This window comes from Micropterus dolomieu, linkage group LG20 (assembly GCF_021292245.1).
Source record: "Micropterus dolomieu isolate WLL.071019.BEF.003 ecotype Adirondacks linkage group LG20, ASM2129224v1, whole genome shotgun sequence".
NCBI lineage: Eukaryota > Metazoa > Chordata > Actinopteri > Centrarchiformes > Centrarchidae > Micropterus > Micropterus dolomieu.
Window position 1 is genome coordinate 15,170,634 of NC_060169.1, and position 23,194 is coordinate 15,193,827.

A 23,194-nucleotide genomic window follows, 5' to 3' on the forward strand; every position below is an offset into this window, starting at 1 on the left:
TACAAAATCGGGTAATCTTCAATGTGACCGCTTTTACAACAGCGTCTGAATGCAGCATATCACGTGACAGCATCTGGCAGCTCAGAGGAGGAACATACTAACATGGCGGTGTGTATAGCAGTGATCGCAAAAGAGGTAATGATTGCTGTTGTTAAATGTACCAGGTTTTATCCATACCCTGTTTTTTATGTTTCAATGTTTTCCTTATTCTCATTATCACCTCTAGGCAAATGCCAGCTTTCTCTGTGTGCCAGAAGGTTTAAATACCCAAACAAGGCTAACGTTAACAGCTAATAATAACATTAGCATTATTTTAGGCTGGCTGCTGTTATAATTCGCCACGTCGTTGATAAGATTTTGTGTGACGGTAACGTTACTGTTTTATGTCCTCCCCCAGAACTACCCGCTGTATATCCGCAGTGTGCCCACTCAAAATGAGCTGAAGTTTCACTACACGGTTCACACCTCTCTGGATGTGGTAGAGGAGAAGATCTCAGCAGTGGGCAAATCTTTGGGAGACCAGAGAGAGCTGTACCTGGGTCTACTCTATCCCACTGAAGACTACAAAGTGTATCCTTGTTTGATTTTGAAGGTAAATCCACAAGTACTCCAAGTGCCAGACTTATCTTTTAATTAAATCAAATTTCTTTTACAGGCCTTAGACTGTGGTCTGAGGTTGATTATCTTTTTAACAATATTGCTAACACATCTTAATAGCGTCTGAAGAACATAAGTAAATGTACACACCTCTACTAATCAAGCAAGATGCTGAAATGCTTACATATGCCCATGTTCCCAGATATGTAGACCATTGCATTTATCTTATTGTTGTTGCAGAATGGTTTTAGCCTGTATGTTAAGCGTAGGATACTTAAGTTACTAATATAAAATGGTATCTCACTCAGTGGACCTGAAAACCCTGCACATACTGTAAATGGTGTCTTACAGGAGAAACCAAGTATCCTTAACTGGTAAACTAGATATGGGTATGTAACCAACTCCAAGGTGAAATTTGTCATTGTTGTGGACTCGTCAAATACATCATTACGGGATAATGAAATAAGAAGTGTAAGTTGATGCTATTGCATGTTTAATCATAATCAAACACAGCCCAACAAACATTTCTCCAAAAGCAACATTTGTGTTGTTTAATACACATCAACAAAATTGGTTCTGTGTCAGGATTTTCATCTCATTATACAGTATGTGTGCAAGTACTGAATTATACCATGTTGCCATATGCCTCAGCTTAGATTTAATGAACCAGTAGAAGAGTGATACCTCAGTCTCCCACATTGTTTCACCATAATGTGGTGGAAAAATACACTGCTCAAAAAAATAAAAAGGGAACACTAAAATAACACATCCTAGAGCTGAATTAATCTCATTTAAAAACTCCTTTCTTTACATAGTTGAATGTGAATGACAACAAAATCACACAAAAATGATCAATGGAAATCAAATTTATCAACCCATGGAGGTCTGGATTTGGAGTCACACAAAAAATCAAAGTGGAAAACAACACTACAGGCCGATCCAACTTTGATGTAATGTCCTTAAAACAAGTAAAAATGAGGCTCTGTAGTGTGTGTGGCCTCCACGTGCCTGTATGACCTGCCTACAACGCCTGGGCATGCTCCTGATGAGGTGGCGGATGGTCTCCTGAGGGATCTCCTCCCAGACCTGGACTAAAGCATCCGCCAACTGCTGGACAGTCTGTGGTGCAACGTGGCGTTGGTGGATGGAGCGAGACATGATGTCCCAGATGTGCTCAATTGGATTCAGGTCTGGGGAATGGGCGGGCCAGTCCATAGCATCAATGCCTTCTTCTTGCAGGAACTACTGACACACTCCAGCCACATGAGGTCTAGCATTGTCTTGCATTAGGAGGAACCCAGGGCCAACCGCACCAGCATATGGTCTCACAAGAGGTCTGAGGATCTCATCTTGGTACCTAATGGCAGTCAGGCTACCTCTGGCGAGCACATGGAGGGCTGTGCGGCCCCCCAAAGAAATGCCACCCCACACCACTATTGACCCACCGCCAAACCGGTCATGCTGGAGGATGTTGCAGGCAGCAGAACGTTCTCCACGGTGTCTCCAGACTCTGTCACATGTGCTCATTGTGAACCTGCTTTCATCTGTGAAGAGCACAGTGGCGAATTTGCCAATCTTGGTGTTCTCTGGCAAATGCCAAACGTCCTGCACGGTGTTGGGCTGTAAGCACGTCGGGCGCTCATACCACCCTCATGAAGTCTGTTTCTGACCGTTTGAGCAGACGCATGCACATTTGTGGCCTGCTGGAGGTCATTTTGCAGGGCTCTGGCAGTGCTCCTCCTGCTCCTCCTTGCACAAAGGCGGAGGTAGCGGTCCTGCTGCTGGGTTGTTGCCCTCCTACGGCCTCCTCCACGTCTCCTGATGTACTGGCCTGTCTCCTGGTAGCGCCTCCATGCTCTGGACACTATGCTGACAGACACAGCTCGCATTGATGTGCCATCCTGGATGAGCTGCACTACCTGAGCCACTTGTGTAGGTTGTAGACTCTGTCTCATGCTACCACTAGAGTGAAAGCACCGCCAACATTCAAAAGTGACCAAAACATTAGCAAGGTAAGGAAGCATAGGAACTGAGAAGTGGTCTGTGGTCACCACCTGCAAAACCACTCCTTTATTGGGGGTGTCTTGCTAATTGCTTATAATTTCCACCTATTGTCTATGCCATTTGCACAACAGCATGTGAAATTGATTGTCAATCAGTGTTGCTTCCTAAGTGGACAGTTTGATTTCACAGGAGTGTGATTGACTTGGAGTTATTTTGTTGTTTAAGTGTTCCCTTATTTTGAGCAGTGTGCATATATATATATGTCATATATATATATGCCAATTCCAGAAAAGCTTCTACAATATTGTAATTTCTTTGACAATTCTTTGCATGAATCCTTAACATGTTTTATACAAAAAAAAAATAATCTGATTTTAGGATGAGCATGCACCCATACATGACCCCACAGTAGTTATTGTAAATTTATACGTAAGTTGTTCTATTACAGATGTTCAGAAAATTACACAACTCTTTTACTGACGTAATGTGCAACCCATTCCACAATCCTGGGGACCCCATTCAGTCTAAGTGAGTTTATTCTTGTGATACTTGAAATTCGAAAAGATCTGTATATTAACGTTTTTCCTAATCTTGCAGTTTAATTATCAACCTATCATTCTCCAGGGCCTTCGATGGCATCGTATCTGGGATGATGGTTCAAACTGGCTGACATCCCTTCTACCCCATTCTGAGCCTCCACTGTACAGAATACTCCAAATCCTATTGATTAACATGTTGCCTTGATTGAAGTGTAATAAAACTGAGAAGCTGTTGTACATCACTGCATCGGTGTCATTTTAACTACAAACTGTGCACCGGATCATTATTTTATTTATTCACTTACATAGCAAAGAACTTATAAGTTATACATAACATTGCAGGCAGCAACACAATACATTCGCATCAATTTGTAAAAACAGTAAGACGCAAACTGCATAACAACTTGAGGATTGTCCCATGCATTCACAGCAACATAAGCTTATAATGCAACGCCTCCAACCCCAGTCTTCACATCTCATACTTGAAGGACTGATGAGGGGGTGCAATTTCAAAAGTCATCTTTGTTGTCCATTCTGGCTGTCTGACATGATGCTCAACTCAGTAATGCCTGGAAACACTTCTTTAAAATGAATCCATTCTATTCACGCACTTTAATACATATGCTGTGGGTGGTGCTAGCGCTGTTGAGGGTAGTGCGGTCCGCTCGACCCTGGCCCCAACTCATCTGTCGGTGGGGTGATGAGAAGAAGACATGGATAACGTTTAGGCATCTGTTCATGGTAGTCCATGTGTCCCCACTGTCTCTTCCCTACTGAGGGGCCTCCATAGTAAGGGTGGGGTGTTTGATGCTGTGGCCTGGTTGACTGGTACCGGAACCTGCCTCGAGAGCTGTTCTGGTATCGGGGTGGACGGTACCCACGGCCTCTGCCTCTGGAGTGGCCACCTCGGTGTCCTCCCCTGTCTGTGGTGCTGATGCCTGGCATGTTGGTCCTCTTGGGCATTACCTGCAAGCCGTACAACACTGGTTTAATACGGTGTTGTTTAGGATGCGTTTCAAGAAATGCAGTGTTTGCTATTCAACAGTGATACAGAACAGAAAAACTTAGATGTCTTGATAGAGAGACAACAGCTCAAAAAGAGGACAATGAAAACCAAATGGGTGCTGTAACTCTTTTGGCTTATAAAAATAGTGAGTAAAGTCATCTGCAATGTACAGGACCAAATTTCTGAATTTAAAAGTAAGTCTATATACCTGATCATCTCTGTCCATCCTAAAGTTAGTAGTACCCATGTGTGAGTAGCCAACTAGTTTGAGGGTTTTCCCCTTGAAGGACATGTAGTGTAATGCTCCTCACCTTCAGGACTCTTCCTCTGAACAAGGTCTCATGCAAACCAATAGCACTATGCACAGAGTCTCGATCAGAGAACTCAATGTAAGCAAAGCTGTGAAAGAGGAAGAGAGAAGACCAATGCAACAAATAAACCTGGATGCCAACATGCTTATAGTTGTATTCTATGGTCTATAACAGTGTCAGGCGGGGTGGGGGGTGTGAGTGTATGTTGTATGCACAAGTTGAACCCACCCCTTGGGATGGCCAGAGAACCTGTCACACAAGATGGTAACTCGGTTGACAGGACCACAGCCATTGAAATGGATCTCCAGCTCATCTGCGGTAGCTCCGTAGTCTACCTGGGATTTGTTTAACAGCGTGTCAGATCAGAAGTGTGGGGGGAAAAAAATAAATAAATAAAATACACACACATGCTCAGTATGAAGAGATATACAAGTCTTACATTTCCTACATAGACTGATCTGTTGTCTGCGTCTATCCTCTCCTCAGGCGTCATATTGTAGAAAGGTCCTGTGGAGGAAACAAACAATTGTATATGCTGCTTTTGTGCATGCAGTATTAACATACTTTCTGTTCATTTCACTTGGAGGGCGTCATTCCATGTGAGATGAACACAATTTCTTTCACCAACACATTTCTTGCATCATCTTAGACAGTACATCTCTCAGAATCTGGCTCCCCTCTGACTGCACCGCTGTTCTGAGAAGAAACCAAAAGGGAGGAAGATGGGGGGGTGAAAGGGATGAGGAGATGCACAGAGGCAGAAAATAGCCACAGGCAACGAGAAGGACCCTTCTGGATCTCTGGGGCTCGCTGCTTCATCTCATTGGGCAGTGATGAGGCACATGTGAAGCGTCCCAGGTGTTAGCCAGATGGTGAAGGACACGGTTACCTCACCTGCCTAGAGGCTGCGATGCTACACACCTGGCTAAAAATAGGCTGTCGAGGCTTCCCAAATAGATAACGTTTAGCTGTACACCAACATGACAATAACAAACCCCAAGGTGGATAAGACCTGTGGGCTGCCTCACCAGGCCGAGGGCTGCTGGTCAGGAGCTGCATCTCTCCCACGTCACACCTCTCCTCCTCCTCCTTCAGTCTTTCTGTCTCTTCTTCCATCTCCAGCTCCTGAACCCTGGCCTTGATGGCCGCCAGCTCCTGAAACACACAAGTATGGAAACCAGAACATGAAGTCACTGTGGACTGAAGCAGATTACTACACCGACAACCACACTGGTGACAAATTTGAAAAAGGAAAACCTGAATGAATGAGTGCACAACCATAATGGGATAAAGATGCTTCCATACAGGGGTCAATTTTAGGAATGAAAATTATGTGAAGCCCATGCTGTTACCTTCAAGTGTCATCAGATCTCAAACCAGTTTGACACCTTTTTAATTTTGGATCAGCAAACACAAAAAAGACATTTTTGATGAATGATTGTTCTCGAGATGAGGAGATGTGTCAATGAGATGTAAAGCTTTTCTGGTGTGCCATCATCTTCATCCATAGGCTATGTTTATGATTGTGATACAAAAAACTAAAAAGGTGTTTTTTTATTGATCTGCATTAGGCTACAAGAAACAGTTTTCTCAAAAGTACTGTTTGGATTGAAAATTATATGACTCAGAAGGCATAGAACCGACTGCTTGGCCAGCATGTCCATGTTAGTTCAACAAAATTGTCAGTAAATATCTTGTGATGGCACCAAATGCACCCAAATGTGGACTTCTGAATGAAAATTTTATTCTTTCACATTTGATTCTTCGAAGTCACAGTTTTTGCTGGCCTGACGTTTAAGGATATCATCTATAGCCTACGTGAAACAGGGATTTACCATCAGTTATGAGTGCCTGTCCTGAACCACAATTTAAGCCACCAACCTGGGCATGCAGTGCACCTGATTGGCTCCATGGCATGCCGAACAAGTCACTCAACATGCCACACGGGATGCGGCTCACGGATGTCGTTCTTTGAAAATGACATTTATCAGTGATACAACGATACAGCATTTAGCATAGCTTGTGTTTGCGCTTGTTTGTCCAACGTGACAGTCGCCACTTGCTCGCCCTACTGACGTGCGTACAAACGAACAAACGTGACAGCACCCTTTTGGATTCACTGCAAACACAATGATACCCACCGGGTCCTCAGCGAAATACTCCCCGATGCACTCGCCCTCCAGGTAGCCGTACTCCAGATGATTTTCCGCCATGCTCACTGCTCAAACATGGCATCTGCAAAGCCGACTGCAGCTTCCCAAAACCGCCACAGAAAATGTCTTTCACAGTAAGGAAACGGTTTGATGATCCACGGACGCGACACCTGACAGCATATGAGGTAATCTAATAGATATCACCTGTGAATGAGACTCATGACGCGCTGGATTGATTGACAGGGGCGCGCACGTGAGGGAGACGCTGGAGGTGGACGTCTTCGTCCCAGTGGCGCATCAACAAGGGCCCCCCCACTACCTCTGCCAGTAGTAGCCTACCCATCCCTCATTCATGGTAAAGAGCCTCATTCTTCAAAATAAAATCATGTTTCTTTGATGAATGTGGTAGTATTTGACAAAAATCACGGGAAATTGTTGTAGTATTTCTGAGTTGTCCTTTGGTAATTTAGATTCACTAAACTTACTTTTTTGCATAAGACAGGAAAGTGTGACATTGAGCCTGAATGCACAATACCAGGACCCTGAAACTGAATAAAAATCATTCACTGTATTATTTGCATATGTGCTTTTCCTGCTGTGATATGTCAAAATGTCTGCCATGAAACATGCCTATTCCTTTTTTCATAAGTGTATTTAAGAAACATTAGACACCCACAAACTTTCTGACATGTCACCACTGGAAAATTGTGTTTATTGAATATGAGTATTAAAAAAAAGATTGGATTGGTGGAATCCATTCTATCTGACGGTATCTCGTATATTCAGTTGTTCTGTGATGTTTACAATAAACCCAAACCCAGTGAATTCAAAACAGTTTTATTTCGACTGTTTTGCAGCTGCACCATTCCATCAAATAGAAATTGTTTTAGACATCTTTACACATTTTTCCAAAATTCAGACTGACTTATTTGATATCAGTGGAAATTTCATTGGGGTGAAGTGGGATTTCCACTAGAATTTAAAATAACATTGTGTTTATATAAACTGCTAAATTGCTGCACAGCATGAGTTTGTAATGACTGACTCATTGGAAAGATCTTAACCTCTTAAACCTAGCCAGAATGTTTAATAGTTGGATCAAATTAATATTTTAACTGGCTGAGTGGATGATATGTGAGATGCAACGTGTATGGGACTGTTGCAGCATATTTTTAAAAACATATAGTTATATTGGTTTTTCAGTAAGTTATTTAGATCTGCTACTATCACATGCAGGAAAATTAATGTCTGAAGCTTACATAATAACTTTGTGTTAGTAATGATTCAAGATCGTTTTCCTTTTCTGTGGATGTCGTCCCAGAATATGCTTGCCTTTAAAGAAGAAAAGCAACAAGAGCGATGAATACTTCATTTCATGTTTTAATTACACAGTTACATTGTTCAACACAGACAATAACCTGAATTAGAATGTTTTACAGCTTCACACATCCAACAGAGCGAACAGTTAAAGAGCAGTATTAGCAACAGGGAGGAAAGCATGCAAGAAATAAATACAAATCAGAATTTAATTCTTCTGGCACAGTTAACTTCATCTAAAAACGGCAACAGGACCTTTTGAAGAGGGAAATAAAACGAAAGGAGAAAGATCTTCAAAGCGCCAACCTTTCCTATAGAAACGTGTTTTTTTCTGTAATAATGTATTGCACAATACAGTATAGAATTCTTCCCTACACATATAAAACCATAAACCTTTTTTTCAATTCATGTAAAGGTAAAAACAGGACCATCCTGAGCCATGGCTTTTGGGAAAACAAGTGCTGTATCCACTGTTTGCCACTTTAGCTTTCTACTGTAGCTATTCATCAGTGCCTGTTTCACAGGAAGGACGTGTCACCATCACATCAGATGAGCTTTGAATCTTCATTGGTAGAGTTACTGGTTGGGGTAGGGAGAGACAAATGCCAACCTGCTAATATTTGTCCTTTCTAAACATGCGTTTTGCCCATACCATGTACATAGTTAAACAAATAGAAAAGTGGCTGATGTAAAGTGTTCATAGACCCTTGGATGGTATTCACAACAGCAGAGCCCTTATGCATTTGCCACCTATAAAATCTTAACAGAGAAAAGTATATGACACCTCAGCAGGAATCTCAGTTTCATGACTTAGTGAAGCTTACAGCAGCTGAACTGAAAATTGATCTGATATTTTGTAACAAGTCCAGCAAAATCAAGGGGGGAGAATCTCATTGAAGGATAGTTTGCGCTTTCCTCTACAGCTCTGATTTTTGCTGCATGACTGCAGCTTCATGTCCCACACAATCGGCCACACTGAAGTCCTCTAATGCTGGGACATAACATAAAAACCTTAACCTAAGTGAAAGAAGAAGAAAGTTGTAACTTTTGGTTGTATTTTGGTCATTAAAAACAGGTCTATTGGGTTTGGCTTTGTTTAATATATCTGAGGGCTTACTTGCAGACAAGGAGGCACACGCAAAGCATTTTGCGTTGAATGGAACTGTCATTACAATGTTGTTTGGATGAGGATATTGTATGCAAACGCTGTATTTTACTGCACAAAGCTGTTGCTACATATTGTGAATCGATCTGCCACTATAGTCTGGATGTTTCATTAAAGCTCAGAAGGTTTCAAGTAGTTTGTAAAGAGACACGAAAAAAAAAAGATATTTCTTTTTTTTACAAAACACACACACACACACACACACACACACACACACACCACCTTTCACACACAAACACCCACCCGCCACACATTCATTTTATCTCTGAAAGGCTTTGTAACTGTAAGAACACGCAATCAGTATGCTTTTCCAAAGGAGATGCTTCTATATTTTTACAGAAACACTATTAAATATGTAGACAACAAGCGCTTTGATTGCTTGCATAAGAGTTCTACACATTTGAAACTCTGCCAGTTCATTGATCATGCTCTTCACTCTTGTGCCCTGATTGTGTGTATTTCAGACACTTTGGTTAACTGGTTTAGTGGAGCTCTAACCTTTTTATATCTGGTCTGTCAATACACACTGTGTCAAAGCCTACTATGGCAATGCAGGATTACTTTGGTTTGTGCTTTTATTGGTTTTGGACAACAAATGGCATGTCGTGGTTGATTCTGTGTTCATTTAGGTAATATGCAGGCTTGACTGTGTTTGTATTACTTAATTCCAGCAGTATCCGTTTAGTCAGTGGGATGTGATCAAAAAAGTTAGGTCTGGTGAGAATAAATATTCTTCTACATCATGAGTAAAGGCAATTCCTTTCAACGCTTTTGTTTGTATCATTTTCAGACAGATTCATATGCCTCACTTTTGAATGTGCGTTTCCATGTCTGCTCTCAGCCCAGCTTTTCAAAGTCCAGGTCAACCTCTCCTGGTGGTTAGCTGTATGGTCACAGGAGGTAGCTAGTGTGAGGGGGGAGGGGAGGGGGGTTATGAAGACTGGTCTGTGGTAGCAGTGGAGGAATGAGACATCAGGGGAAAGGGCACAAAAAGGCTGAAGTCAACACCATATCACGGTAATTTTTAACACATACATAAATGCTACACACAGATGCAGGGGTACCTTGCAGCTTATTCCATTTGAATTATATGCCTCACATAGTCCAAAAAAAAGATTGACTTTATCCATCTGTTAAGCTTTTGTTTTCCGATGCCACCCACTGCAAAAAGAAAATTTCCTATTTTTTCCCCAAGTTTGGTCCAAGCGTGTATGAGGCCAACCATGTAGGGTTTGATCTATATAAAATTTGTGTGAGCATGGCTGCTATAAGGCCCTTTAAGTATATGCCTTGAGACCATTTAACAAACCTCAATTCACCAGAGGTGATCATATTGATCAGCATGTGGGGAGGGCTGAAAAAATAAACCTGAAGAGGTGTTGCTACTCTCTTGGCCTGGAAATAAAGACCCATCCCAGATGTTCAGCTTATGCTCAAATTACAACTTTATAAATAAACAATAATCTGCTTTGTTTTTTGTTTAAAGCAACTTTTCACAGATTGGGTATCAAAATTAGGTTTGAGGTTTACTGTAGCTTAACACTGGCATATCACTTAATCCTACATTAATGGCTTGTCCTGCACCTTGGGGAGAAACAAACACTCCTAACCACACAAACACACACACAGGTCAATGAGAACGAAGAGCGTCACTACAGTGGCACTTGAGCTGAAAGGAAACGGAACACTTGACATGATGTATCAAGTTTAACAAACTGATTGAAACTGAGCCACCACTTATTTCTTTTTATAACTATTGACTACATTTGGGCTTTTTTTAAAAATACACACAGTTGAGTCCCCTCCTGCAGGATGTAAACTGACCTGGGGTGAATGGACACACACAACAGTGACATCATTTAGTCCCAATTGCGATTAAAGTGACACACAAACAAAATGAATGAATAGAGAAAATGTTCTGGAAGTCTTGTAGTTGTCAATCCACCCCTTCAGCTACATGCATTGTGGTCCTGTATGGATCCACCTTTACCTCTGTTACCAACAGTCTCCTCCACTCAGGGTCACATGACGCTTTGATTTGAGTGAAATTTGAAAGTGTTTAACTTGTGTGAGAGAAAAAGAGGAAAATTCATAAATTTGAGAAACAAATGTACTGTGAGAAAAACATATTCTGGACATTAAACTTTAAAGGTTTCTGTTATTTGGCAAACACATTTTTGGACCTCTTTAAATACTATGTACATTCACATTAAGTTACTGATGTTACTTTAAATATATTTATATGTATCTATATTATATGACACCCTATGGGCAGTTGCTGAGGTTCCATTCAGTAGCTGAATTCTCTTCATATTGCACCTCCGTCCTCTCACTGTCTTACAATGCGAGCAATACAAAATATTCTACAAGAGGGGTTTCATCTCATTAATATAGATACAACAAATCAAACAATACGTAAAATGTGGGGCTTCCTCTCATAAACGAGTGTCCTTGCTCTGACTTCACTGCTCAGCCCATACCTAAAGGAGGCAAATGAAAGGTAACGAAACCAAAACAAAGTCCATCTTTCTGGATATACACAAGGGCAGCACATATGGACATCGGCGACAAGAGACATTTTGAAAAGAGGAACGATATCTACAAGCAGGTTCCAACCCTTCTCACGTGACTGCTCTGAGGCTCTGTTCGAAGCAGGCTGTGGTTAGGGGCAGACTTGAGTCAAGTAGTTGGGAAGAGTGTAGAAGGGTGGGAGGAGGGTGAGGGGAGGTAGAAAGAGAGAGGAGAACCAAGTCTACACCGCCCTGTACTAAGCTCTTTCATCTGTTTATCATGCTTTGGAAAAGGAGGGAGTGAATGTAAAGGTAACAGCAATTCCTTGAAATAGCTCCCCATTGTGGAACTTTAAAAAAACGACTTACAAACAATCTTCCCATACGTCTCCATAGTATGCAACGCCTTCTCGGATAATGTTTTCAAGCTTGTTTTGAGGTTTTTGGCAGTTCCGTTGCCATGTATGCATCTTTATCTCCTTTGAGGCTGTGTAGCTTTTCCTTTCCTCTTTTTTTTCTCTCTGCCCTCTCTGTTACCATTCACAAAAAAAGAAAAAATCACACTGTGGCAGGGTTTCCATCTATTTCATTAAGTCTTTCTAATAGGCAAGTTCACAGCATTGTCCATATTCACTAGTCTGGGCCATCACTGAGGAATCGCTGTAGTTATGTCCGGACTGCAGGAGGCAGCTGCAGATCAAAGCAGGTCACAGTTTGTTTCTTAAATGTCTGAGTATCTCTGGGTCCCCTTCTGCAGCTTCTCTGCAGCCTGGTCCTCTCAGGGCTGGCTTATCTGCTGAGGAGGTGATGTTGCTTTGAGTTTGGTTATAAGATGAGTGCTTCTCCTTATCGCTTACTTACTCACTTTGGCAGTGTAATACAAACGTTTGGATCATGTTATTTTTCATCTTTGAATTCATTTGGGTTCACAATGGTGTAGAGAGGTGAGTCCGGTGTAGATTTTCTTGGCTCGCTAGCAAGGTAGTTAGCAGTTTAAAATTAATTTATTTTCATATCGTTATCATGAGCATCATCATCACCACTATTATTCTTTGTTTAGAATATTTGGACTTTTCTTTATTTTCCCTTAAAGCCAGAAAGAAACATTTAATAAATACTAAGCTGTGTTTCTGAGGAATTAATCGCATCACAGATTATTCCCCTTCCCTCATCCATTTGAAAAAAAGGTATTGTATTCCTTGCCCATCTACATTAGATGTACATGTAGAATATATCAGTGAACTGTTTGGACTGGTAGTGCACATGTCAGGGCTGGGTACTGTTCTCTCATTGGTGCTAAATTAAAGGGAAATCCAGTCCAAGTGCTAAACGGTCTAGTCATCTCCCCATCAATGTTGCCTTACCACAGCCCTTGTCTTGTATCCTTATGTGGACAGTATTTAACATGCTTACATTACTGAGGGCAGATATTAGTCAGAACTTCAAGTCAAAGCTTTTGGAAAACACATCTGATATCTTTCTGTGACTGAACACAGAGATAGGAGACGTTTCTTTCGTGCTTCCCACTACACTGAGCCCCAGGCTGGAATCTTTGTATTTGTGCCTGTGGTTGTGAAAGAGACAAAGACAGAAAAAGTATTTTGGGGGAAGGTGACAAGTTGAGAAAACCAGTCTATCATCAGGTAGTGAGAAGATTTTCAGAAGGATAAGAGGGAAATATGGACTGAAGTAGGGGACGAGGAGAGGGAGCAGTGTGCGATGAAGATTCCTCAGTTTGGTTTGGAGTGTGGGCACTGTTGCATCAGTATGCAAGGGAAGGGACAAGGGTCAGACATCAACGAGAGGTGGCATCCAGTAGGGCGGGGGTAGCTGGAGTTGTGGAGCGAGAGGCACTGCTGGAACTGCTCTCCTTGGGGCTGGCAGAGACACTTCCACTGCCGCTGCCAGCCCCTCCTGCAATACTGCTCTGGCCTGCCAGGGACAAGGGTCCTGGAGGAGTGCTCGCAGAATGGGTGGGGGGTGCACTTGAGGATGCTGAGGAGGAGGAGGGAGTGCCTAGAGGGACACTGCTGCCCCCTGGCAGCCCCTGCAGGCCTTGACCACAGACATGGTGGTGTTTCTCCCAGTCTTTGTGTTGGCAGAAGGAGCCGCAGTAGCGAGCTGTGTTGCAGCCACTGCATGTCTCACTGGCTTTCCTCCCGCAGTTCCAGCAGCTCTGGTGAGACAGTGGGGAGAGAGTGGGTTGATAAAAATAAGTCTCTTTTTTGTCCCAGGATAGCACATAGTTCTTTTTCTTTCTTATATCAATATATGTTAGACCTATTTTATTTTTACTGTTTTTATATGCAGATATGTCTATTGTCAATATTAGTTTACTTGTCAGATCCTCACTTTTTCTTACTCTTTGCATAGGGCATTTTATTTTATTTTAAGGCTTTAAGGCTTAGTCCAACGCCACTGGTTTGTGTTACCAGCAGGTGGTGGTCAACTGCTCTGTAATGGCCTCAGCCTGGTACTCAGCTTCAGCCATCTGGGTCTGTCTGCTTTTATGTACACAGACAACTGGACTGCTTCTGCAATAATGATGACAACATGGTACAGCAACAAACCACGAGCAGCCAGCTGTGTGGATTTCACAACACAGGATAACTTAGAGGATAAGAGGAACAAAGTCAAGGGTAATGGATGGAGCTAAACAGCGTTGAAGAGGAACCCAAAGAGTGAGTGACAGAGTAAGGAATTAGAGAACAAGTGAGAGAAGAATGGGGCAAAATGTATGTGGGGGGTCTGTGATACTCACTTCACTGGAGTCCTCCTGCTGGTTTATGACTGTTAGTGCATCCTCAGAGGCTTGCCTCTTGGCCTCGGCCAGCGCCCTCTCCATTTTAGAGCGTTCGGCTGAAATCATCTCATGGGCCTTCCTCTCAGCGTCCGATACCGCCTTCTGCAGCTCTGACATTGCCTGTCGTTTGACCTCATTCACTGCCTCCTCTGAGAAAGAGAGAAAGCGAGAGAGAGGTGTTAGTGCTTATAACTTTTCGTTTCCCATCCTGCCTGCTGTGTCATCCTTTATTGAGGCTCTTTAAGCTGCTATCTTGTTGTATCTCAGCGAACAGATGTACATCATCCAAGATTTAAAACTTTCTGCCAGAAAATGGAAACAGCCAGACCTAAATAATTAATTAAAACACGTCTGGCCACAATTCTTTCCAGTGCTAACAACAGCAGATGTCTCCAAAGTTTTGTCACTAACTTGGCGGTTCATCCAACTTCCTTGGATTCCCTGTTTGCATGATTGTCATCTTGTCATAAGAATCTTTTTTTTTAAGAATTATAAGACAGCGTTTACAGTGAAGAGTGAATTTCCCTACAAGTGGGAATCTATCCACTGCAGGGCTTCCTACAATGTAGATTTTAGCATGGGGCCTTTTGTTCTTCTAGCACAAGCACAAACTGTTTTTACAACAGGCAGGTGTGTAGACTCCTTTCCAGATGGCAGTTTAAAATAGAAACTTCCCGCAGTCCCTTCTCAGTAAGAGGCAGGAGTGATTACATTTTGCCATCTTTCATTATTGGCCTCACAGTACACAACAAATGTACAGTAGACTGTTTCTCATAGGGATTTTTACACCTGAGAAATAGGCTATTTATATACACTATTTATTATTCAAATGCTAATGTGGTTGTGATCACAAGATATGAATTCCCCCAAATGTCATTTTCTTCTGCCATCAAAGACAGCAACGTTTTTTTTTTAATCATAAATGAAATGATTTTTCTCCCTTCTGCTCCACCTCCTCCAGATGTAGACATACACACACGTTGCAAGTGACACACATACAAGTGGCTCTCCAGGGCAACCAAGTAGGAGGTAAGAATGATACTGTTCTCTCCACTGCTCCCTATTTCCTCCAGTCAGTGTTTGTTTGAGAGGGAACTCATAAATAACTGTCACTTTTCTTCACCGCTCCACTCCAGTTGTTTCAAACTACTGTGCAAAAAGATAGGCAGCGGGGGGAGCCTTATCCACACCATGCTGTGTGTATGCGCATGACTGTGTATGCATATGTGTCTGTATGCATGTGTGCATGCCTGAGCTTGGTTCCTGTGCTCATATGCTAAAAAGTTAGTATTCTGTCAATCCTGTCAACATCCAGTCACACTTAAACACATGTCTCAATGCTTTCCCTCATCTACCTCTACCTTTATCCTTCATTTCATTTTCTACTCCTTTTTTCTTTTTCTGAAACCCTTCCTCCTCCTCTTTCTTCACTCCTTTGCAAACACTATCTGCATTATCCCGAGCTTCTCAATTATCTGGCCTAATGCATGCACCACTAAGATTAGTTTGCAAATTTAATTAATTCTTATCAAGGAGACCGCATAGCAGATGCTGGGGCAATTAGCACTTAATGGAAAACATGGGGGCAGCAATATTAACGTTTCAATTCCACAGGGATTTGGCAAGTCCCTGAGACGTGTTATTTCTGTCTGCTTTTTCACACTTCAGATCTTATTTTTCAAAAGCACTGCAGTCCCTCAACCTGAACCACAGCAGAGAATACGTGTCTGGTTTTAATTAAAAGCAAGAGGTGCTGCAGCTACATCAGGCAGACTACCTGGCTGCTGAGATAGAAGTGGCACACACACACACACACACACACACACACACAGTAGAGGTGAGATGTTGGGAGTGAGATACGTTACTAACCCTGCCTGTTTTGGAGGTGCTTTAGTGCTGGGGAGAGCGGGATGCTTGTAGTACCTGTATGAAAAACAACTGCAATTAAAAGAGCTTTTTCTGCTGGTGAAAATGCAGCACATTATTTTGCCGACAGCAGCAGCATCTTTCCTCCGCAGGGTACTGGATTATGACTGCAACATAATAGTTCTGGGACTGTGGTGGAACAAGGGCTGGGCCAGGTGACTCCTGGGATGGACTCTATCTAACATGCAGTCTACAAGAAGGCCCATGCAATGCAAAACTCGCTCCTGCTTAATTTTGGCTACAAATTGAGCCAAAAATAATAACCATGGTCAATATTTGTTTTGTCTGTATATCTTAATGTCTGCATATGATTCTCTTCAGTAATAACTTTGCATATAGCTAGAAAACAATCACAATGAAAAAAAGAGGTATTAAAACTTGAGAGTATGTGTGTGCTGTGCTGCGCTGCTGCGGCCTGCCTTGGGACCAGGTGACTGCATTTTCACTGCAGCTTTAACTGCAGTGGCCTTTCATAGTGGTGACAGATGGAGGGCATTTAGCCCTAATGACACAGAAGGCCTCCAATCCTCTGCCCTGATGGACCTACGGCTGTAAGGCCTCTGTTCTGTCTGTCTCAGTAGCCTGGGTGAAGGCCCTGAAGACTGATGATGGTGATTGTGTGTGTTTTGTTAGTCTGTGTGAGGTCAATCATGAAGACAATAGAGAGAAGGGGATGCTTGGCTCTTACCAGCTTTCCTCCAGATTTCTTCTGGCAGGTATCCTGAGGGGGGCCTGTGTAAGAAGTCTCTATGGATCTCTGAAACACACAAGCAGGCACACACTCAGTCTAATTTACACACACATACACACACACACACACACACACACACACACACACACACTCATAGACTCTTGATCTGCACAAGCACACATCCGTGAGTCTCCCCTATAGTTTCCAATTCTATTTTTGGTAACAATACAAACTAAGTGTGTGGCAACATCAGTAAATATGCTGTCACCTTTTTCAACCATTTCTGGGAAGGAATCAGAACACGAGCGTTAGACATGAATAGAAATCTTAATGATGAATGAGCATGCTTGCAGCATAAGGGTGCAATCAGTTCGTTAAAGATCCAGGATGTTGCCACTGGATTTGTATTGCCTCACAGTGTGAGCTAAAATTTGTAAATTTGCCAAAAAACATGATAATCTAACTGACTTTTTGTGTCTAAATTGATACATTTAGACATTTTCAGCATTATCAGCATTTCAAATGAGCCCTACCTTGCTGTGAATGTTTTGTTTTGCCAAACATACCCTGTGTGTGTTTGTCTACCTGTCTGTCTGCCTGTCTGCCTTTCAGCAGCCGAGGAAGTTCCTATGGGCAGTGACTCGCTGCTGCTAGCTGTGTTGGAGGAGGAGTTGTGGAGAGGAGTAGGAGGAGGAAGAGGAGGAGGAGGAGGAGGAAGGCAGTGCTGTCCGTTGCTCCCACCTTTTTTCATCTCCTCCACATCGCTGTAGCGGCGAATCCAGTGATTCATCTCCTCCCGGTCGGCCTCCTGGCAGCGGCGCAGCACCGTCAGAGAGCGGCGCGTCTTCTCCACCATGTCCATGATGCAGTTCAAGAGCTGCAATATATGCAATGGAACATGACTGAGGATGACTTAAAACATTGCTTGAAGTGATAAAAGAACAGGAGAAGTTTGACAGTGCTCCATTTAGCTGAAAATGTAAATCCCTACTCCCAAACACATGTCCATGTCCCCCAAAAAACTAACTGAAAAAGGATAAAACTTTTATCATCTACACGAACAGAGTTACTCATTATTTTAATCTCTCCCAAAATGCATACACCCTAGCAGACCTATGTGTTTCTTTCTCGGTTCGTGGGTTGTGTGCTTGTCAGTGGATTTCAACGTCTAAGAGCTTCACAACGACGATAATGTAACAGCTGGGTTGCTGATGAAAAAGTTGAGCCAATTCCTTCCACCCTTCTGCTCTGTTCCCTGCCAACTCAACAGATTTCCTCTCTTTTCTCTGCTCTAACCCCCAAACCCCTGTTGTAAACAGCGTCACTTTTTTCCACAGTGCCATGTGTTTCCAGACCCGGCCCGGTCTGCTAAATGGGTTTAGCATGGTTGACATTCAATCCATATCATTATTCCCATTCATCTTTCCCACTCTCTGTCTCTTTTCCCCTGCCTCCCCCTCCCTCCCTCCCCTCTGAGTTAGCTATATTTATTTCAGTGAAGTGTTTCTAATTTGGCAGGGGTCCAGGCCTGGCCGGTTCGCTCTGTGACTGCAGCTCTTGTCTCAGCTGCTCTCCCCAGCTGGAGCTGCTCTCTGCTGGGTCCTGAGCTCCATCTGGGCCCTGTTTCTGAGTGTGTGTGTGTGTGTGTGTGTGTGTATGTGTGTGTGTGTTTCTAGTGTACATGATTTTTGTGTGTCTAGTGTACATGATTTTGTCTTCATGGAGTTAGGTGCCAGGACGCCAGATAGGTGTCTGTCTGTTGTTAATTCACCACACTGACACAGACTTCCTAGGTTCAGCTGTCCATTAAATGCAAACTCAGATGGGGCGGAGACTCTTCTGTCTGTCAACAGCTCCTGTCCCTGTCATATGCATACCATCTTTAGCACTGAAACTAACTTCAATCATCTGCTGAGCTCTTAGCTCTTTTTTTCACTTCTTTATGATGAAAAAGTGGTTTACATTAAACATGGCTACCATACTGATACGTACATTATCAAGGTGCTTCCATTCTTCTGCCCACTCTCGATCTGTAAGACGGTGGTCAATCACCTCCTCTTGGCGGGCTCCGTGCACTGCTAAAGGACAAACATGTCAGAAGTAGCTAAATACTATACACTCATTTGTGAACACAAATTAAGGGAAACTGGACGAATTTCTAACCATAAACCCAGTACTGACGATGAGCAACTTAATAGTGACATATTATAGCAATCAAACAAGCAACGAATCAAATCAAATCCCTCATGTCATCAGGTGGGGCTTTTCTACCTATACCAAGAAAAACATCCAGATCTGGAGAGGATGCTTTTAGTTACTTTGGCTGATGTTTCTCTATTTATGTAAAAATGTGTTTCTGTTTCTGTTTTTTCACAAATATGATTAGTTACTGTGCGTTTTTCTGTCCATGTTTGTAATTTGTGTTTGTGGAGTTAGAGCACAAGACTATCCAAACAATGTGTGACCAAATACTCTTCACACCAGAGCTTTACAGTGCAATACAACTTTTTATTAAGAGTTATCAAAGTTTAATTTCAAACAAAATAGGTGCAGGCGGGCGCTCATTTGCTACGCCATAGCCTCATGTCTAATCAGTGAGACAATTTGGCTAAGAATTAATCTTTCCTTTTGGGAAAGCAGAAGGAAGGCATATATGGTTGCCACAGTTGTAGCACATGGGCATGTATGGCTGTGGTCTTTATATAGACGCTCTGCCACAAGGATTATCACATTGGACTGACAACTGGCCTTTGTTCTCTCCATACACCCCACTTAAATATACACAAGCCCACAGTCTCAACCATATAACGGAGGACTGTAGATCTATAGATTTATCTGACCATGTGAAAGCTGTGTAGCTGTTCTACCTGTCTGCCGGTGCCTGTCTCGGGCGTCACGGTGTTCATTATGTCTGTAAGCGTCTCTGTATTGGTGTGCCAGGGCCATGTCTTCTAAGCGATAGTGCTGGGGTCCCATTTGGGGGTTGGGTGGGTGGGATAAGCCGTTGGGAGGGTGTGTGGAGAGGCCGTTGGGAGGTGGGTGAGCAGGAAGACCTGTGCTGGGGCTGAAGCGTTGGCTAGGGCTGATGGTGCAGGGCCTCTTAGCCAGGTGCTCAGGATGCAACCCATCTCTCTCTGAGCTGTCTTTGGTCCTGAAGAGGAGGATATGGGAGTGGGTTAAAACACGATTGAATGTTAAAACACTCAGCTGCTTCTAAGTAACATTACATCTAGACTAGAGTTTGAAATGAATAGTGGTGTGGCTTTCCATGATTGTATTTAACATGGTGACTATGTACTTTAATGCTTTTTTGAATAGGCAGTAGAAAATGTCAAACCAAAAGTTAGCAGCATATGGTATGACAAATGGGGGAATAACGTTTTGAAGGGGGAGAGGAACCAGGGGCCTGGTGAGACTCTGGCCAGGAAGAGCGAGGCCTAAACAGAGTACACTGATACGAGCAGTGGGGAGAGAGATGCGGAAGGTTTTGTTTTGTATGTTCAATTGTTACAGACTGCAGCTTTAAGAAAGACATGAAACATCCTGTAAAGAATTTAAAATCATGGAAAGAAAGTTGAACATACAGACTAAGGGCTGAAGCGTTTTATCCAGCAGTGGGAAATGTGTGATGTGTGGTATATTAGTATATTATCATCTTCAACATAACAGATCTATGTTTGTTTGCCAATATGCAATGGTCTTACGCAGCCAGACTACAACTCATTAGCTCTGTTTACACAGCCCCATTTACAATTATTCCACAACTGTCCACCCAAGAATCAATTCAGCTGCTTATATGCTGGACCAATCACAAATTGTTTTGGTGTGGGCATGGCTACCCTCATTTACAAAAAGTTCTGCAACTGCATGTGTTAATGTCTGAAGAGAGAGATGAACTTTTGAACAGCTTACTTCATCTTTGCCAGCTGGTCCATCTATGGCGTCACCAGACCACAATGAGTAATGTGAAAACCGTGGGATGACCTGGGATTGCCAGGCTAAATATGCAATGCCAATATATTACTTCAGGAAAACATTCCCCAGCAAGGACTAGAATGCCCTTAACATCAGATTGTCTGATTGTGTTTGTTGATGTGTTTGTGATGAGGCAGTATTGCCTACAGTATATTACTAGTGTACAGCATCTGTGTTTTTGGCAAACTGTGAAACCACGTAAGGTAACAGTAGTGCCAAATTATGATGTATAATTATTCAAAGAAAACTCAGAAATCAGAAACATCTGTGCTCTAATTTTATACAAATGAAGACAAAATTCAAGAGTTGAACATTTGTTGTTCTCTGGGACTCCAGATGCAACAGGAGCTTTGTAACTTTGCTCAGTAATTATTTGCTCTGAGAAAAAGGAGTACCACAGTGAACAGATTATTAAATGAGAAATCACAGTTTACCATAACAATTTATTTTCAAAGATTACAACACCTAGTATTGCGGACTATACCTGTTTTAGGAGGCTCAAGCAAGGAACACAAACCTGTGTTCAACATCTCCCTCGTGGTATATGCACACACATAGTCACACACATGTATCCCTGCTGAGAGCTGCTTGTTGTTCAGTTGCAGTACAGCAGTGGCCCTACAAAGCTATTGCGCAGCTGTACACCATATGTATCAAACAAAGCCAAGTCCAACTGTACACCCTGCGTCTCAAGCTCTTAATCTGAATATCCCTCAGCCTACTCTTCGACTGCAAGTATTTCCCCCTCTCTCCCACCCTGCTCTGGGGCTTAGGGGGCAATGTGCTGTGTTTGGCAGATGTTTATTGACACTCGCTTGTGTCTGTCCAAGTGAGTGTGTGTGTATGTGTGTGTGAGAGGTAGTGTTTTCAAGCCATCTGGACAGTTTAAATGGGTGTGTTGATATTAATCTGTTTAGCTGGATGGCAACAGCCAGGCATTCGGATGGAAAATCACTCTTTATCGTCCTGGGGATCAAAGGCAAATAAATGCAACACAGCCCCATGTAGATGATGTGTGCGAGTGCATGTCTGTGTGTTTGTGCGCTCATGTCGACTATACTCATACACATCCCTTGCTCTAGTATCTGACAAATCACAGGAACAGCTGGCACGACGTAGGCCCTGCCTCAGCTTGAATCCGCGCCACCCCCCTCCTCCACCAAGCCCCGCCTGCTGTGTATAAGCCACAGGTCGGGAGGCGGAGGTGTGCGGATTACAGTGGGATTGCACGTTCAGCTCCAACCCCCCCACAGCCCACTCAGGATGTGCTCAGTGTTACGGTCAGCACATCACCATCTGGACACATCCCCAACATATGGACAGCTGTTGGGAGCCCGCAGGTCAGGCAGTCGGAGAGAGCGAGAGGGAGAGAGAGAGCGAGTGAGTGCGAGAGGCGAAAAAGTGATCAGAAAAGTCGGACAATGAGAAGAAGGAACAAAAGGAAATACTAGTTAATTCTCCCATGTGTCATCTTCTTAGCTGGGTGAATAAAGCAGAACACTGGGGAGAAATATGGGACAATGGCAAACCAGCTCACTGTTGGTCTTTCTGTCTGTTTTTGGGTTGTGCTGAGGACATCTACTGTACTTCCCTCTTTTCTGTCTCTCTCTCTCTATTTTGCTTCTCAGACACTCTCTTTCTTTTCCTACTCTGCATTTATCTCACCCCTCCCTCCCAGACAGCTGGCAGAGCCAGCCTGGCATCGGGGCTGTCCAGACTTCCGCCTCCCGCACAGAGGATTTATAGCCTCCCCTTGCTGCTTGGCATTCTAAAATACCCTGAAATAATTCATATACATAACACTGGCTGTGTGCGAGTCTGCCAATGTGTATGTGTCTCTGATGTCTGTGTCTGCATTTTCTTGTGTGCAATGGAGAGATGCTACCTGTCAGGGGTCCGTCTCTTGCCGTGCTCATTCATCTCCAGCATGATCTCAGAGGAGTCGAGGGGTGAGCTAGCATTGGCGTCCAGGAGAAGCTGCTCGTGTTGGGCCAGATACTGAGCTGGAGTCTGCTTGGCCAACCTGGCACAGTGAAGCAACTCTCTCTGTAGCAAGGGCAGGTTTGCCTACAGTGGTAAAAAGAGACAAAAAAAGGCATCTCTGGATTAGTTAATAAGTTGTTGTAGGAAGGATATACCAGCGGTAGACTTATTGAGCCAATGTAAATGTAGAAAAGAATGGTTAGTGGACAAGAGG

The 23,194-nt window shown here is 43.1% G+C and overlaps 3 protein-coding genes across 8 annotated transcripts in view; 1 reads left to right on the plus strand and 2 right to left on the minus strand.

The window, feature by feature from the left end:
• Nucleotides 1-25: 25 nt before the first annotated feature.
• trappc2l (trafficking protein particle complex subunit 2L) lies at nt 26-3,379 on the plus strand. 2 transcript variants are annotated; one of them, XM_046031960.1, is made up of 5 exons: nt 27-135; nt 398-570; nt 981-1,068; nt 3,050-3,129; nt 3,226-3,379. In XM_046031960.1, exons 1-5 carry the CDS (start codon nt 103-105, stop codon nt 3,269-3,271), a joined length of 420 nt encoding a protein of 139 aa, XP_045887916.1. In that variant the 5' UTR covers nt 27-102; the 3' UTR covers nt 3,272-3,379. The 2 variants fall into 2 exon arrangements, with proteins under 2 accessions (XP_045887917.1, XP_045887916.1); XM_046031961.1 differs by lacking the exon at nt 981-1,068 and having other exon boundaries at nt 26-135; nt 398-592.
• Nucleotides 3,380-3,414: 35 nt separating this feature from the next.
• Nucleotides 3,415-6,833, minus strand: pabpn1l (PABPN1 like, cytoplasmic). 2 transcript variants are annotated; one of them, XM_046031959.1, is made up of 6 exons: nt 6,599-6,833; nt 5,486-5,612; nt 4,906-4,964; nt 4,686-4,792; nt 4,458-4,545; nt 3,415-4,106 (listed from the first exon to the last, which is right to left on the minus strand). In XM_046031959.1, exons 1-6 carry the CDS (start codon nt 6,668-6,670, stop codon nt 3,777-3,779), a joined length of 783 nt encoding a protein of 260 aa, XP_045887915.1. In that variant the 5' UTR covers nt 6,671-6,833; the 3' UTR covers nt 3,415-3,776. The 2 variants fall into 2 exon arrangements, with proteins under 2 accessions (XP_045887915.1, XP_045887914.1); XM_046031958.1 differs by having other exon boundaries at nt 4,897-4,964; nt 6,599-6,822.
• Nucleotides 6,834-7,970: 1,137 nt separating this feature from the next.
• cbfa2t3 (CBFA2/RUNX1 partner transcriptional co-repressor 3) overlaps nt 7,971-23,194 on the minus strand; it is a 42,483-nt gene continuing 27,259 nt past the window's right edge. For all 4 annotated transcript variants that reach the window (XM_046031951.1, XM_046031952.1, XM_046031954.1 and 1 more), the window contains 8 exons: nt 22,883-23,064; nt 19,890-20,173; nt 19,015-19,100; nt 17,608-17,899; nt 17,020-17,088; nt 16,275-16,328; nt 14,364-14,554; nt 7,971-13,778 (listed from right to left, as the gene is read on the minus strand). In XM_046031951.1, coding sequence (XP_045887907.1) covers nt 13,398-13,778; nt 14,364-14,554; nt 16,275-16,328; nt 17,020-17,088; nt 17,608-17,899; nt 19,015-19,100; nt 19,890-20,173; nt 22,883-23,064 — 1,539 coding nt within the window. In that variant the 3' untranslated portion in view covers nt 7,971-13,397. The remainder of the gene's footprint in view (nt 13,779-14,363; nt 14,555-16,274; nt 16,329-17,019; nt 17,089-17,607; nt 17,900-19,014; nt 19,101-19,889; nt 20,174-22,882; nt 23,065-23,194) is intronic.